This window comes from Giraffa tippelskirchi, chromosome 12 (genome assembly GCF_054371585.1).
Source record: "Giraffa tippelskirchi isolate mGirTip1 chromosome 12, T2T-mGirTip1v1.2.pri, whole genome shotgun sequence".
NCBI lineage: Eukaryota > Metazoa > Chordata > Mammalia > Artiodactyla > Giraffidae > Giraffa > Giraffa tippelskirchi.
This window is the reverse complement of record NC_137286.1, coordinates 63495419-63513635: the sequence shown is the minus strand read 5'-3', so window position 1 is coordinate 63513635 and position 18217 is coordinate 63495419. Positions and strand designations below refer to the sequence as shown.

Below are 18217 nucleotides of genomic sequence, written 5' to 3'. Positions count from 1 at the left end.
AGTAATAGTACCTGCCTGTATAAATTTCTAGTCATTCTGCTTATTGTATTCTGTCTGCAATAGTCTAAATAATTTAGCAAAGAGTATCCTAAAGTTAGGATCCAAACACTCAAAATTATAAAGTACATAAGATTTTGGGGGAGAATAGATACATGTGTACGTACGGCTAAGTCCTTTTGCTGTTCACCTGAAACTACCACCACATTGTTAACTGGCTACACCCAAATACAAAATAAATTTAAAGTTTGGGGGGAAAAAAAATTCCAAAACTCCAAAAAATAAATAAAATACCTAAGATCTAACAATGGTTTCCAAGCTTTAATTTAGCCCCCAAAGAGTCTTTACTCTTTACTGTCAAATACTGGGAAGTAAGGATCTGGTTGTTCAGCCGCTCAGTCGTGCCCAACTCTTTGCAACCCCATGGACTGCATGCAGCACACCAGGCTTCCCTGTCCATCATCTCCTGGAGCTTGCTCAAGCTCACATCCATTGAGTCAGCTGTAATTTTACCAAATTGAGGACACAAACCAAACGGGAAAAAACCCAAAAAGTACTGACTTAGGTTAACCTAAAGTTTCTCAGAAAAACAAATCAAAAGAGAGACTTTTATGAGGTGCAGCTTCTCTGGACTGCAAGTCCCTCCTTTAACTTCCACTGTAACTCTCTGGGACAGAAAAGCATACCAGTGTTACTAAAACTCTCACCACATGAAAAGCATACTTTAAAATGTATATTAAGACTTTTTTCATAGGTTTTTTTTAATCTTCATAATAAAATCTTTATTTAAAAACTTGGAATTTTTTAGAAATACTTTCCTATTTATTCATACAGATAGGTCTGGGGAAAAGGCACAAAGTATTTTAGGAAGGAGATTAAATGGAGAAGCGGGTCAACTCTTAGGTCCACTATTCTTAGCAGTCAGTATCCCTGCCAACTATACATTTTCTTCCTATTTTTTTTAACAGCATGTATTTTACAATGGCAGCCTTTTAAAGGCTGTAAAATAACATTCAAAATTACCTTTTACAAGCTGTGGCCATTCGGTGACATCAGGGTGATCACAGCTTTGAGTCACTGATTAAAAACAGGTTGTCACACCAGTCTAGCTGCTAACTTGATCTGAGCGTAGGTTTAATAACTCTAATAAATTAAACAAATCTTTAGTTAGAACACTTTATAAACTCAATTCATTGTTTAAAAAAAAATCTTCACAGGTTCGAATTAGGTGCCAATGCAACATTCATCAGAAGAATAATTATAGAAATGCTTTCCAGGACTATTTTTCAGCATTTTTTCCTTAAATTTTTTCTTCACTTAAGAAAACATGACAATAATCTTGTACTTTTATGAAGTGTCACAGTTTACAAAAGCACTTTGGTCAACAGTATCTTAAATCTCAAGACAATTTTGGCTCTAACCTATACCGAGTAGGCACGATAGGAAGAATTTTAAAAAACAGAAGAAAAAGCAACCTTAGAGTGATTAATTGACTTGCCCAAGATTTTAGTAATAGTGTTGAAGCCAGGACTAGAACTAAAACCTAGGTATATTGACTTCCTAACCAGAGTTAGTATTTTGTGATTTCATTTAGTTTTGCTATAGAGTCTCATGATTTAAATATATGTAAGTAAGCAGAGATTTAAAATATAAATTGAGAATCCACAATTATAATAGTTTAAATGGGACTAACAGTAATAGAGTTTTCCAAGTAGTCAAATGCTTAATGAAACAGTTATACACAAACACACACACACACACACACACACACACACACACACACACACACACCAAGTCTATTCCTATTTATTCCATAGGATAATCGAACATTAGCAAAAACTCCTTGGGTATCTCACAAATATTATATTCTCCTTATCAGCCATAAATCCATTAACATTCAATTTCATGAGAGAGCATAGCAAAATACAAAACCATTTTTTTCTCCCTCAACCTAGTATCTTCTGATCCCCTTACTTGGCCTTAGCTGAACTGTCCTGATTATCATGGTTCACAATTTATCAGGCATCCTAATCACACTGCAGTTGTAGCAAAGATACACATCAGGAATATCCCAGAATCAAGAGTTCACGTCCTGCAACTAGTTTTTCCTCCTGATGATTTCCCTACCAAACTATATATCCAGGCCAAATCTGAAAAGTGATCTAAGGAAAGATGAGACAATTAGGAGACAGAAACAAAAGACCCTTGACATTTATAAAACAGAAAGCTATCTGAGACTACTAAGGGATGAAACATCAATGCTTGAACCCATAACTCTGCAGCTCATGAACATGGGCTTCAAATTCAGATAAGGTAACAGTTGGCCAGAGAATACATAAGTAACTTTCAGGGACTCCAATACAGACATACTTCATTTTATTTTGCTTCACAAATAATCTGTGTCGTTTCTGACAAACTAAAGGTTTGTGGCAGCCTGCCTCTAACAAGTCTACAGGTGCCATCTTTCCAACAGCATTTGCTCACTTCATGTCTCTGTGTCACATTTTGGTAATTCTTGCAATATTTCACACTTTTTCCTCATTATTATATTTGTCACAGTGATTTATGACCAGTAACTTTTGTTATTACTATAACAACTTGCTGAAACCTCAGATGATGTTTAGCACTTTCTTTACCAACAACGTATTTTTTAATTAAGGTATGTACACTATTTTTTAGACATAACGTTATGGCACTTAATAGACTGTAGTACAGCATCTGTCAGTATAACTTTCACAAGCACTGGAAAGCCAGAAACTTCACATGATCAGCTTTATTTGCTTACTGCAGTAGTCTAGAACTGAACCTGAAATACCTTTGAGGTATGCCTAAATATGTGGGATTTATAATCCCTGGAAGACATCAAATTTCCTAGATTATCCTATCATGTTACATGCTTCCTAGTAACAACCTCTGGAGAAGGAAATGGCAACCCACTCCAGTGTTCTTGCCTGGAGAATCCCAGGGACGGCGAAGCCTGATGGGCTGCCGTCTATGGGGTCGCACAAAGTCAGACGGGACTGAAGCGACTTAGCAGCAGCAGCAGCAATAACAACCTAGATAATTCCAGAGGTCATTTGGAAAAGAGGTAATGCGCCCCCAGAAATGAACAGTATTTCCTCTGGGGTCTTCATAAGACTAACAGTGTATGTGGGTTTAAAAGATCCAAGTCTAACTTTCCAACCTGTAAAACATAAAAATGAAAAAGTCAAAATACCTTTTAATTGATTAAGTGAGTTGAATTAATTCATTAAAGAGCTACAAGTTTTCTGAAAAATATTGAGGCAAGTTTTCTCTTCTAGACTTCCTTTTTCATAGTCCAGCACTCGACAGAGCAGCTCCCAGAGTCAGCCTGGACACAAGGCCTTGTTTGCTCCCTCACTCAATGGAAAATCTTGGGCAAGTTTCTTAACCTCTCCAAGCCCATTACCCAATATATAGAACTAAGGTAACAGTAGTACCTATTTCAGAGGTCTGTCATGAGGATGAACAAACATGTATTTTGTTCAAAACAGTGTATGGCACATAGAAAAAGTCCAATAAATGGAAGCTATTATTAAGTCATAGCCTAACAGCCAAACTCGCCCCCTCAATCTTCTTATGCAATTATTTTACCTTTCACAGCACACTAACTTCTTCTAAATTTCTTTCCAAATCCCACTTGGAGCCCTCATACAGTCTACCTGGCAGCATAGTGATTTAGTACCTAGCAGCATAATCCTTTAAAAATGGCAGTCACCCAAATCTGCTGAATACATCCATCACTATTCTAATCATGACATTAAGATATTCATGCAATTTTGACTTTCAAAAAATAAAACAGAAACATACCATATTTCGCCAAACTTCTGAGGAGCTGGTGAATTCTAAAATCAGGCTCTTACAGATTTTTAACCTAAAACATAAAACACCTCACTCAATTCTTGTTACACAGACAACTGAATAGACAACTTTCAAAGGAAAAAAATTGCTCTAAAATTACAGAAGCAAACTCATTTGTAATATTTGTGAATATTCAAAACATATCAAGAGACAAACACCCCTAAATGCTGCTGCCAAGATGTATGGACAGGTAGGTAGGCAGGCCCTGTGGCCTGATGCTTCCAGCGGGCAGAACCCATGGTGCCCACTTTCAGCCACAGAGCTTACTGCTTTCCATTTCCTTACTCCTCTCTCTCTCCAACAGGGCTGAAAATACATGACAACTGTTGAACTATGTGTCTTGAATTCCTTCAGATACCTATAGCAGTTAAGCTTTTAACTAAATTCTATATGCTGAGCATCTGCTATGTTAGGCACATATATGAGCATCTGCCCAACCACCTCCCAGAGTAGCAGCTTGGGAGTGGCCTGTAAGTCTTAGATGTCAGGTTGTTGTATTAGTGAAAATATTTTTAAAGTGTGTAAGACAATGTTGCCTGGAGCATAATAGGGCCTCAATGTATGGTAGCAATTATTATTTCTTAAATCAAACATTTAATCTATCCATCAAAATTTCTCTCGTATCAAAAAACAAATTTTGAAGCCTTTAAGCTTTAGCACGGATCCAAATAATCACTGTAAATTCTCATCTCATTTGTACACAATCAGAGCACGTCTCAGTTGAACCGAACTGAAGTTGTTTTTTTTTTTTAATACATTTCCTTTTACTACATATGAAGAAACCAAGTCCCCCACGAAGTCAGGAAACCCACCCAGCATCCTAAAGGTTGCTGTCAGAAAATGAATATATTGCATATAATTGGAGAAGGAAATGGCAACCCACTCCAGTGTTCTTGCCTGGAGAATCCCAAGGACAAAGGAGCCTGGTGGGCTACAGTCCATGGGGTCGCACAGAGTCAGACACCACTGAAGAGACTTAGCAGCAGCAGCATATAATTACTGTTTTTAAAAAGTTAAGATCTTAACAGACTGAGTCTCAAACTCTCTTCTGTAATACAATCACCTAAGAATCTGTTAAAAAAAAAAAATGCACATACTTACTTGATCTCAACCTCCAGAGACTGTGATTCAGTACATAAATTGGGGGTATAGGGATCTATATTTTAAACACACATTTCATGTGATATGCATACCCCAATTTGAGATACTTTGCCTTAGAAGATTAGGAACACATAATCATCGAAGAAATATACCAAATCTATGAAGATACAGGATAAGTTAACAGAAACCGCAAGCACCAAAAATGCTAGCTGCACTCTGCAAATTTAACCATCAGCACTCTTACAACACACCTAGTGCCTTTATTTTCTTTATATTCAACAGAGGGCTCAGTATAAATCAAAGAATAAGAAATGCATCTAAAAATAAGAAATGTCAATATGAATCGATAGCCACCTGTCCTGCTATCATTTTCATTTATCCTTGAAACAGTCCATCTGCCTACTCTCACTTTTTCTCCCTCTACACAGGTGCATATATATTATTAATACACCTATCATGTCTTTTATCTCCTCTCCAATAGCCGATTTCCTTCACCTCCTTGTAACCCTAGGACAATTTCCAGACTACTTTTTCTATCACTTTTTCATTATGTCCACTTAGCAATCCTGTTCTCATTTATGCCATGTGTACAGTGTCTTAAATTTATGGGAAAGTTACTTGTTGACAAACTCATTCAGCTTTGTACATTTGTAAATTTCTCAACAAAAGATTGTTTCCAGTAACTTTCCTGCATATATCTTCCTGCCTTTAGATTCTCCTCATTCTAGTTCACTCTGCAGTTAAGCTAGAATTTTTAAATATTACTTTCTTATTATAGTACTTCCAACATAGATCCCTCAACTCCATTAACTCTTTACAGTACCATTACCTTCCTTTAACCACCAGAAAGACCATTAGCTCAGATGCTAACATACAAAACCTTTCACATACTGAAAGTTTTCTTATAAAAATCATCATCATTCTCGTATGTCCTAAATCTTATGACCTCTTAATCCTACTTTTTCTCTGCAGCATTTCACAGTGCTAACCATTTCTCACCCCTCCGGGCTTCCAAAATGCTGTACCTGTCAAGTGTTCTACCTCTGACTGGAACTAAGTCTTCTGCTAGTTCATTTTCCTACTCCCCAACCGTAGCCTCTAAGTTTCCATCAGTAGCCCTTTTCTTAATGTAAGAAAAGCGGCTATTTAATTTAGGTTAAATTAATTTTCTGAACAAGGTCAGCAGCTATTCCTGTATCACCTCTCTATATACTTAGGATCCCTAACATCTTTTAAGATCCCTCACATCTTAAGAGCCCTTACATCTTTAAAGCCTTGATCTGTTGAGTCATAAGCCTGCTAACTCTCAGTTACCAATGGTACACATGTACTTGGGATGTTTCATTAGCACATAAAATCAAACTCAATTATTAAAAAAAAGGCCTCACTCCATCTTGATGTGCCTACTCTTCCTACTCTTGTTGTCCTGCTAATTACAGATTATAAGAAAAATGGTTAAAAAAATGGTGAAAAGCAAGAAAAAATGGTGCCATTCTTTATTCCCCACCCCTCGTTTTTATTTAGCCCAACCACTGTACAGTTTGATACTAAAGATCATTCAAACAATGTCTACTACCTAAAACTAATACAATGTTATATGTCAATTATAGCTCGAATTTTAAAATATGTTTGAAGGTCTACAAGTGGACGAAGACATACTGGTAAAGAAACTAGACATGCTCTTACACAGATATAAAGAACAGACTTTTGGACTCTGCGGGAGGAGGCGAGGGTGGGATGATTTGAGAGAATAGCATTGAAACATGTGTATTACCATACATGAAACAGATCACCAGTCCAAGTTCGATGCATGAAGCAGGGCACTCAAAGCCAGTGCACTGGGACAACCCTGAGGGATGGGGAGGGACGGAAGTGGGAGGGGGGTTCAGGATGGGTGAGACATGTACACCCATGGCTGATTCGTGTCAATGTATGGCAAAAACTACTACAATATTGTAAAGTAATTAGCCTTCAATTAAAATTAATTTTAAAAAATTAAATTCAAAATTCAGTCTATAAATAAAGTTTTAGTGACCCCCCCTCCCCAAAATTGGAAACTAGACTTGCTCTTATTCCCATGTAATGGGGGAAATGGGCCCAAACAATAAAAACCACAATAAAGTAGGTAACTGCAATGCACAGTTAAGTGTTGTGAAGAAGAAACCACAATATTAAGTGCACTAATATACTGTTCTGACTTAGTCTGGGGAAAAAGTAAAGATGTTCTTTATAAAGTAACATATAAACTGAGCACTGAGACGTGAATAATGTTTATCCCAGACATTCAGTCATATTAAGAAAAATCAGGGGAAGTAATGATACCACCACCAGTCCAGTCATCCCAATTAGAAAATTGAGTCATATTCTGGAGAAGCCCTGTCCAGTACAACAAACTGCTCACCCACTACTATCAATTCTATCTCAGAAATTCCCCCACACTCCAACAGTTCCCCCAATTATTCTGTTGTTGGTTTTGTTCCAGAGTAGCATTTCAGATGAAACTGTACACAATTTGGCCAAAATCTGCCAGTCCAGCCTCTTCTCTCAGACTTTTAGACAACACACATATAATTCGTTTTTACACTTCCACTGCTTGAAAATATTCACAAAATATACTTCTCAGGATAAACATCTTACAAAAGAGGAACATTTCTTTTTAGGTGACTTGCTTTAGGTCACTTAACTAGTAAATATAAGGTTCAGATCAAGTTGTCTGATTCTAAAGACCATGTTTCTTCCTTCCATTCTCGATCAGTCACTAAGTTGTGTCCGACTCTTTGTGCCCCACCCATACGAGGCCTCCCTGTCTCTCATATCTCCTGGAGTTTGCTCAAACTCATGTCCATTGAGTAAGTGATGCCATCCAACCACCTCATCCTCTGTTGCCCCCTTGCCTTCAATCTTTCCCAGCATCAGGGTCCTCTCCATAGTATCAGAGCTTTAGCTTCAGCACAATGAATATTCAGGGTTGATTTCCTTTAGGATTGACTGTTCTGATCTCTTTGCAGTCCAAGGGACTCTCAAGAGTCTTCTCCAACGCCACAGTTCAAAAGCATCAGTTCTTCAGAGCTCAGTCTTCTTTATAGTCCAACTCTCACATCCATACACGACTACTGGAAAAACCATAGCTTTGACAAGACAGACCTTTGTTGGCAAAGTAATGTCTCTGCTTCTTAGTATGCTGTCTAGGTTGGGCATAACTTTTCTTCCAAGGAGTAAGCATCTTTTAATTTCATGGCTTAAGTCACCATCTGCAGTGATTTTGGAGCTCAAGAAAATAAAATCTGTCACCATTTCCATTGTTTCTCCTTCTATTTGCCATGAAGTGATGGGACCAGACGCCATGATCTTAGTTTTTTGAACGTTGAGCTTTAAGCCAACTTTTTCACTCTCCTCTTTCACTTTCATCAAGAGACTCTTTAGTTCTTCACTTTCTGCCACTGGGTGGTGTCACCTGCATATCTGAGGTTATTGATATTTCTCCCAGCAATCTTGATTCCAGCCTGTGCTTCATGCAGCCCAGCGTTTCTCATGATGTAAGCGTTTCTCCGCATGTAAGTTAAATAAGCAGGGTGACAACATACAGCCTTGACGTACTCCTTTTCCTATTTGGAACCAGTCAGTTGTTCCATGTCCAGTTCTAACTGTTGCTTACTAGCCATGTATTTCTGACTTCAATGCTTTTGTTTCTCACAACACTTTACCCCGAAATACTTCTCTATCTTTTGCTAACCGTTATGTCCCGCTCAACTATTATGCCCTGTTAAAAAATACTCATTTTAAATACTGTACCACACAATTCTCTAATCTCTTCTGTAAATAATCATTTATTATATATTCCTAATGCTATATTAATTTCTATCTTAAGTTTATTATTTTATATATTATAGTTATCTGCATACATTTCTCAGTGCTTCTAATTATAAGCTGGTTGAAGGGAGGGTGCATCTCCTTCATGTTTGCTTTCATCATATTGGGGACTGGTTTTTTGACTCCACACCTCCCCTCTACAAGGGGGAAAAAAAAAAAAAGAGTAAAGCTCATGGCCGGACAAAGGATTCTGAACTAGTTCCAAATGCAATTCACAGACGAATAAACAAGAGTATCCCTTAAATCCAAAAAAACAAAAATTCACCCCAAGTCAATTTAACGAAAGTATATTCTGAAGCTCAAAGATGTTAAGAATCACCAAGAAAATTTCATTTTCTAAAAGAAATGTCTCTCTTTCCAAAGAACTTGTTCTACCAGGGACTAAAGCATAGGATATTAAATAGTGTAATTAAAATCAATACAATCCCTTCAAAAAAATTTGACAGTTACCTACTAAAACTAAATGTATACAAATCCTGAAACTTCCACTAGGTACATATCAAACAGAAATGAGAACACACGTTCACTAGAAGACATTTAGTGGAAAATTGAGAGTAACAACAGTTTTAGTCACCCTAAACCAAAAATGACTAAAATGTCCATCAGCAGCAGAATGAAAAACAAAATATAGTTGATCCTTGAACAACCCAAGTTTGAACTATGCAGGTCCACTTAGATGTGGATTTTTCTTCAGAAAATACACTAATATAGTAACACTATTTACAGTTGGTTGAAGTCACAGAACTGCCAAGTCTGCAAGGCCTACTGTAAGGTTATACATGCAGATTTTTGACTATGCAGGGGATGGGCACCCCTAGCCCCACACCTTGCTCAAGGGTCAACTGTACCATACAGAAATGATAAGCAACCAGCGACAACCAACAATGTGGATGAATCGCACAAATGCGGTATGTGAGATAAGCCAGATACAACTAAATGTGATTGTTTCTAATTACATAAAATATGAAAACAGGAAAATCTCATCTGTGCTGGCAGAAGTCAGGATACTGGTTACTCTTGGGGAAAGAGAATTAATGACAAAGAGAGCACAAGGGGCTTCAGGGGAACTGATCTTATGCCTTGATCTGAATGCAGGCTACATCTGTGTGCTCAGTATGGGAAAGTTCAACAACCTATGTGCACATTCATATGCTTCTCTATGTGTATCATACTTGAATCAAAACTTTATTTTAAAAAGCACAGTATGGCACGAGCACTTGATAGATAAATATAGATGAAACAGAAAGTAAGTCCAGAGAAAGATCCAAGAAGTACCTAACAGTTGCTTCTTATCAAAAACAAGAAAACTGGACAACATACAGGAAAAAATATGTTTTCAGACCCTGGGTACAAGGCAGTGTAAGACTGTGATCCATGAGAATAAACAGAATTAAGGCGAACCCTTTGAATGATTGAATTTCTGCCTAAAGGTAACTTTCTGCTAGAGTCAATGGAGCAAAACCCAGACAGAGGACAGCAGTCTCACTGGGGTGTGAAGCAAGAGGTCAGAGTTGAGTAGGCTGAAATGGGTAGAATATTTAGTAAGACTGAGTGCCCGAGAGGGGAGCTAAGCTGAGAAAAGTCTCCATAAGCCTGCCACTTGAGGGTCCTTTCAAGTCTGTCACTATGTACTAAACTGGGCATGAATAAAGTGAAAGACTCCATGAAGCTGAAGAAAGAGGAGCTGTGAGCTGAAATATTCCCAGTGCTCCTACAGGACTGGGAGATCCCTAAGTTCCTCCCAATCAGAATGAAGAGAACATGTTGACACTTAGAACATTTCATAGACATTTACGGGACATTTAGTAGAAAACTAAGAAAGGCCATGCCGTTCTAACCCAGAAGTAAAGCCTTCTCTAGACACACTCTAATAGAGCCCTGAAGGAATCAAGCTGAGCAACAATTCACTTCACTGGCTGCCAAAACAAAATTTAACATTCGAAAAGACAACAAAACCCAGCCACTCTACAACAGACTACTACAATGTTCAGCATCCAGGAGTAAACTACTAAATTTACAAACAGGAAAACAAGACCCCAAACCAACAGAAAAACCAGTCAAAAGACCCAGAAGTGAAAAAACTGATGGAATCAGTAGATGAGAACTTTTAAAAATATGATCAAGGACCCAAAGGGATATATGAAAATGAAACTCCTAGAAATACAAAATAATGTATATAAATATATATAAATATATAATACTTACATAAATATATAAATCATCTCAAAGTATTTGACACTGCAGGGGGAAAAAACAGTAAAATACAAGACAAAGTAAGTGGAAGCTGCTGCTGCTGCTGCTAAGTCGCTTCAGTTGTGTCCAACCCTGTGCGACCCCACAGACGGCAGCCCAACAGGCTCCCCCGTCCCTGGGATTCTCCAGGCAAGAACACTGGAGTGGGCTGCCATTTCCTTCTCCAAGTGGAAGCAGAAAGAGACAAGGAAAGGGGAAAGGGGGAAGTCGCTCAGTCGTGTCCGACTCTTTGCGACCCCGTGGACTGTAGCCTACCAGGCTCCTCCGTCCATGGGATTCTCCAGGCAAGAATACTGGAGTGGTTTGCCATTTCCTTCTCCAGGGGATCCTCCCGACCCAGGGATCGAACCCAGGTCTCCCACATTGGAGGCAGACGCTTTAACCTCTGAGCCACCAGGGAAGTCCCTGAAAGAGACAAAAAAAGAACTAAAAATGTTAATGATCTGAATCTAATTATCAAATAATCTAACAACGTACATATAACCAGAGTCCCTGGAAAACAATGTAGAAGGAAGGGAGTGACTTTTTTTTTTTTTGAGAAGTGACTTTAAAAAAATACATGTGAAGAAATAATGACACTTTTCCAAATTTGATGAAAGCATAAGCACATAGACCAAAACAAACCAAACCAAAAAAAAAAACCCTCCAAAGTCAGTGAATCCTAACTAAGCAGGATAAACACAAAGAAAAACAGGGACAAAGAGAAAACCTTAACAGAGAAGCCAGGGGGGAAAAATACTTTATGAACAGGGGAGGAAACCTAAGTATGACCACAGACTTCTTGTCAGAAACAAATGCTGCAAGAAATGTACGTCAACCTAGAGTTACGTATCAAGTGATAAATATCCTTCAAAATATTAAAATAAACAACTACATATCAACTAGAATGGCTACGACAAAAAGACTGATAGTCCCAAATGTTGATAAGAACGTAGACCAACTGGAAACTTGTAATTGTTGGTAAGAGTATAAAACAAAACAATCAATTTGGGGAAGCCAAGACAAGCTATCCTGGCCAATCTCTGCCCAAAGTACAGCTTCATAAGCAAAATAAATAACTGCAGATGTTTGGGGTACACTAAGTTTGGGGTGATCTGTTAGGTACCAACAGATAACCAGAAAAATAAACTAAATTTAGTTAAGTGCAATACATTAAATTAATAATAATACATTTCATAAGTTTTAGTTAACTATATATGATGAAATTAAGGATGAGATATTCTAACATCTGCAACTTACTGAGTTAGCCAAAAAGTTCACTTGGAGTTTTCTATAAAATGTTACGGAAAATCCCGAACTTTTTGGCCAAAACAAAACTTTGAAAAGCATCAAAAAAAAAAAGAAATAAAACTAAGTTAACAGATAGATATGAGACATTAAATAAGATAAAATATTAATTGTAGAACTACATTCTGCAATTATTTCACACCTGTGTAAGTTTGAAAATTTTCCTAATAAAATTTTTACAAGTGAAATAAAAACATTTTCATACAAATAGAAGCTGAAGTGTTTTTTTTGGGCCAACAGACTTAGTGCTCTAGAAATTTTCTTATTTTTTCAAGTAGAAGGAAAATAATATCAGATAGAAATTTGGGTTCATGAAAAAAATCTACACAAAAGAAATGAAACGAAAACATGAACAAAACATCAAAGAATATTGCTGCTGGTTTTTAAACTTCTTTATATAACAGCTGACTATTTAAAGAAATAATCAGAAATTCTACTGTGGAATTTATAGCTTACATAAAAGCAAAACAGAAGACTAAAATGGCAAAAAAGGATGAAGAAAGGTAAACAAATTTATAATGTTCTAGAATTCCTGTACTGTAAGAGGTCTTATTTTAAAGGCAGACTGAGATAAATTAAGGTGCATACTGTAAATACTGGTGCAACCAACTGGGGAAAAGATAGAGATACAAGCTAATAGTGGAGATAAAACAGACTTCTAAATAATGCTTAATCCAAAAGAAAGCAGGAAGTGGGGGAGGGAAGTAGTATAAATAATACAACTAAAAAACAAACAGTAACCTGATACTCTTAAACTCAACCATATTGACAATTACAATAAATATAAATGGATGGAAAACTCAAAAAGCAGAGGTTGTAAACAATCAAAAAGGATGCAACTACAAACTATACAAGACATATTAAATATAATGGCATATAAGTTGAAAGTAAAGAAACAGAAACATGTAAACACGAATCATAAGGAAGGAGGAGTAGCTGTATTAACACCAGACAAAGCAGACTTCAGGCCAAGGAACATTACCAACAGAAGAGACACATTTCTTAGTGATAAATAATCAATCCATCAAGGAGATATAACAGTCCTAAATGTGAATGCACTTAATAACAGAACTTGAAAATACATGAAACAAAAAGGAACAGAACTGAAAGAAAACATAGCAGGTTCACAATTATAGTTAAACATTTCAACACTACTCTCTTCTTAATTAGGGCTTCCCCGATAGCTCAGTTGGTAAAGAATCTGCCTGCAATGCAGGAGACCTGGGTTCAATCCCTGGGATGGGAAGATCCCCTGGATAAGGGAACAGCTACCCACTCCAGTATTCTGGCCTGGAGAATTCCATGGACTATATAGTCCATGGGGTCACAAAGAGTCGGACAAGACTGAGCGACTTCATTTTCACTAATTTAATAAAATAAGTACCCTGCCCCCAAATCAGTAACGATACAGAACACATGCCTGTCTAAAAAAGAACTTGTAGCTTGAAAAGAAAGAGAACAGTGGGATAGTCACAAAAAGATATACACACAGCCAATAAATACATGAAAGCTTCAGTATCGTCAGTCACCAGGGAAATGCAAACTAAAATAACAATGACACTTCCTACCCATTATATGACAATTACTTTTTAAAAATAACATACGCAAAGTATTAGCAAAGATGTGAAGAAATTGGAATCCTTGTGGGAAGGTAAAACAGTACAACTGCTATGGAAAATGGTATATTGGCTTTTCAAAATAATTAAACATAGAATTACCATGACGCAGCAATTCCATTCCTAGGTATGTACCCAAAAGAAATGAAAGCAGGACTTGGAAGAGATTTTTACACCCAATGTTTACAGTAGCACTACTGACAATAGCCAAAGGAAGGAAGGAACTCAAGTCTCAATGAATGAATGATTAAACAAAATGTGGTATATAGACACAATGGATATTATTCAGCTTTGAAATAGAAATTCTGATATATGATGTAACGTGGGTCAACCTTGAGAATATCATGCTAACTGGAATAAACCAAAAGCAAAAAGACGAACATGGTATGATTCCACTTACACGAGTACCTACAACAGCCAAATTCATAGTCAGAAAGTAGAAGAGAGGCTAGAGGGAGGGGAAGAAATTAGCTGGTTACTGTTTAATAGGGACAGAGTTTCAGTTTGGAATGACAAACAAGTTTCAAAAATGGGTTAAGAGTGATGGTTGCCCAGTGTGAGTGTACTTAATGCCACTGAACTGCACAATTAAAATGGTTAAAATGATAAATTTTATGTTATGCATATTTTATTACAGTTAAAAAGAAACTGCAATGGGATACCACTACACACTCATCAGTGTCTGCAATTTGAGATTATCAAATGTTGACAAGGATTTGGAAAAAATGGAACTCTAGTATGCCGCTGGTGAGAATGTATAATGGTATAACCATCTGGAAAGGTTCATCAGTTCTTTATAAATTTAAACATAAAACTAACATGTGCATACTAAGTTGCTTCAGTCGTGTCCAATTCTTTGCGACCTTATGGATTGTAACCTACCAGGAGCCTCTGTCCATGCGATTCCCCAGGCAAGAATACTGGAGTGGATTGCCATACCTCCTCCAGGGGATCTTCCCAACCCAGCTATCGAACCCACATCTCTTATGTCTCCCGCGCTGGCAGGCAGGTTACCACCAGCACCACCTGGGAAGCACATGACCCAGTAATTCCAATTTAAGGCCTTTAACTTTGAGGAATGAAAACATGTTCACATATCAAAAGACAGACGTGCAGAGAGGACCTTTATTCACCACAGCCTAAAACTCGAAAATATTCAAATGTTCACTAGCTAACTGAACAGTAAATAAATAATTGCACTTTTGCATAGCCATATTGTATTCAACAAAAAAAAAAATCAGTGATAAAATACAAAGTAGAGAAATCTCAATTATCTGTAGTTATGTGGGTATGTGATAGCATACACAGACTTGATGCAATAATTAAAAAGTACTGTTCAACTCCATTCTGTCAGTTGTTCTAGCCAAAACCTCAGTGTCATCTTTTACTTCTCCCTTTATTCCATACTTATATCTGACTGATCACCAAATCCTACAGACTATAACTTCAACACGTATCAGTGATTCAACCTCTTCTCACCAACCTCATCGGCCTCACCCTGTCCAAGCCCCCATCATCACCTCTTAACGTGTATTCCTGTAGGAGCCTACCAACTGGCCTCCTGATTCTGCCCTTCTCTTTCAATCTGCACTAACCGTGGCAGCCAGAGGGATCTTCGGACATAAGTCAGAACTTTCCACCCTGCTCAAAAACTTTCAAGGGCTTCCCATCTCACTCAGAAGTAAAATTCAAACCCCTTATTGTGACCAAATGCTATGTGCCCTACATTCCCCTTTCTGACTTGATCTCCATCATTTACTTTTCTAAAGCCACACCGGCCACCTCGCAGTTTCTCAAACAAACCAGGCACTTGCCCACCTCACTGTCTCCTTATGCACTACCCTCTGTGTCTGAAATGCTCTTCCCTCAGTTATCCATCCCCTTCAGTTCTTTACTCAAGTCACCATCTCACTGAGGTTTTCTCTGGTCACACTAAAGTTTGCATTCACCCCCTGCACTCTCAAATATTTCATCTCCCACTCCTTTTTCTCCTTAGAAGTACAATGTAATTGCAACTGCGTACAAACTGCAACATACAATATATTCTACATATCTTGTTTTTGCTGTTTATGATCTCTTTCCCTACTAAGCTAAAGTCCATCAAAACAGGAGCTTTGGTGGATTTTGTACACTGTCTCTACTAGCATCTAGAAAAATGCCTATGACACAATAAGTGCTTAAAAAATATTTGCTAAATGAATGAGGTAGAGATGCACATGTAACCATTCACATGGAAAAGATTTCTATAATAAATTGCTAAGGGGGGGAACCAAGTTGTACAGAAAACAAATGCACAAGCAATGAACAATTTGAAAATAAAATTTTAGAACTTTCATTAGTAGTAATATCAAAAAGAATGAATCTTAGAAATATAAACAAAATACATTTCTTTCTGAACAGAAGTGTCAGATGTGTACAACAAAAACTACAAAACACAAAGAAATTAAAGACCTAAATAAACAGAAAGACATTCTATGTTCATGAATTGAAAAATATTAATGCAAGAAAACTCCTTAAAGAGATCAAGAGATTCAACACAAATTTTATCAAAATCCTGGCTCCCCTTTTAGCAGAAATTGACAAGCTGACTCTAAAATGCACACAGAAATTCAAAGAATGCAGATAGCCAAGAGAGGAGCCAAGTTTGAATATTCACATTTTTCAAGTTTAAAATTTACTACAAATCTACAGCAATCAAGAATGTATGTGAATGGCTGAAGAACAGACATAATGGATGGAAGAGAATTCAGAGTCTAGAAATAAACTCTTACATTTATGGCCAACTGATTTTCAACAAGGGTGCCAAGACGATTCAATGGGAAAGAACAGGCTTTTCAACAAATGGTTTTGGAACAACAGGATATCTACACGTAAAAAAATAAAGTTGGACCTTTACTTCATATAACACCATGCGTAAAAATTAACTCAAAACAGATGACAAACAAAAATGTAAGAGCCAAAACTACAAAACTCTCAGAAGCAAATAGGTATAAATCTGCATGGCCTTGGTTAGGCAATGGTTTCTTAAATAACACCAAAGACAACAAAAGAAAAACAGTAAACTGGACTTATCTTGTATGCCTCAGAGGAAAAAAACCATGAAACTGAAAAAACAACTTTTGGGGGATAAAATACTTAGAAATCATGTATCTGATAAGGGACGTTCATACAGAACATGTAAAAATGCTTAAAAGCTAAAAAGAAAAATGACCCAATTTTAAAATAGCAAAGGATCTAAACAGATCTTTAAAAATGGATAATCAGTACATATGTTAGTCATCTGTGTATGCATGCGTGCTAAGTCGCTTCAGTCGTATCCAACTCTTTGTGACCCTATGGACCGTAGCCCACCAGGCTCCTCTGACATGGGATTCTCCAGGCAAGAATACCGGAGTGGGATGCCATGCCCCCCTCCAGGTGGTGTTTCGATCCAGGGGTTGAACCTGTGTCTTGTACATCTCTTGCATTGGCAGGCAGATTCTTTACTACCAGCGTCACTTGGTAGGCCCTGTTAGTCATTTAGCAAATGCAAATCAAAATCACAGATACCTTCACATCCACAAGACAACTGGTTTGGCAGGGAAGTAATTAGAAATGAACTCTCATGCACTACTAATACAACTGTAAAATAGTGCAGCCACTTTGGAAAAGAGTTTGGCAGTTCCTTGAAATGTTAAACACTCCTAGTTATGTACTCAAGAGAATGAATATATAGGTCCACATAAAAGTTTATATGTGAATGTTCATAACGTGATTCATAATAACCAAAAAATGGAAACAATCCAAAATTATCAACTGATGACTGAATAAACAGTATGTGTATACTCATACAACGTAGTATTAATGAACCTTCAAAACATCATTTAAGTAAAGGAAGCCATACACAAACATACGCATACTTTACAATTCCATTTATATGAAATATCCAGAACAGGGAACCCACAAAGAAAGACAGACAATTCATGGTTGCCAGGGGCTGAAGGAAAGAATGGCAATTGATAGGAATGAAGGCAAGAATGGCAAGTAACAGGTATAGGGTTTCTCTTGGGGACGACTAAAATGTTTTAAAATTTATAGATAACGGTGATGGTCGCCAACTGAATATATTCTAAAATCCACTATAAAGGGTAGATTTTATGGCACATGAATTATATCTCAAAAGTTGGAAATTATATAAGGTATATGGAATGACTTTTATAAACTGCTACAAA

The 18217-nt window shown here is 37.2% G+C and overlaps 1 protein-coding gene across 15 annotated transcripts in view; it reads right to left on the bottom strand.

Annotated features, from left to right (window-relative positions):
* UBE3A (ubiquitin protein ligase E3A) overlaps positions 1–18217 on the bottom strand; it is a 94656-nt gene that overhangs the window by 59635 nt on the left and 16804 nt on the right. For 5 of the 15 annotated variants that reach the window (XM_081552061.1, XM_081552069.1, XM_081552057.1 and 2 more), the window contains exons 2-3: positions 3829–3892; positions 1021–1140 (exon numbers count right to left, since the gene is read on the bottom strand). The exons of 3 other annotated variants lie outside the window; for them this stretch is intronic. Coding sequence is in view for 4 of the 12 variants with exons in the window: in XM_081552057.1 (XP_081408183.1) it covers positions 1021–1040 (20 nt within the window). In the remaining 8 variants the exon portion in view is untranslated. Of the gene's footprint in view, positions 1–1020; positions 1141–2948; positions 3182–3828; positions 3893–18217 lie in introns of all 15 variants that reach the window. 7 more of the 15 variants (XM_081552064.1, XM_081552058.1, XM_081552071.1 and 4 more) reach the window with 3 other exon arrangements.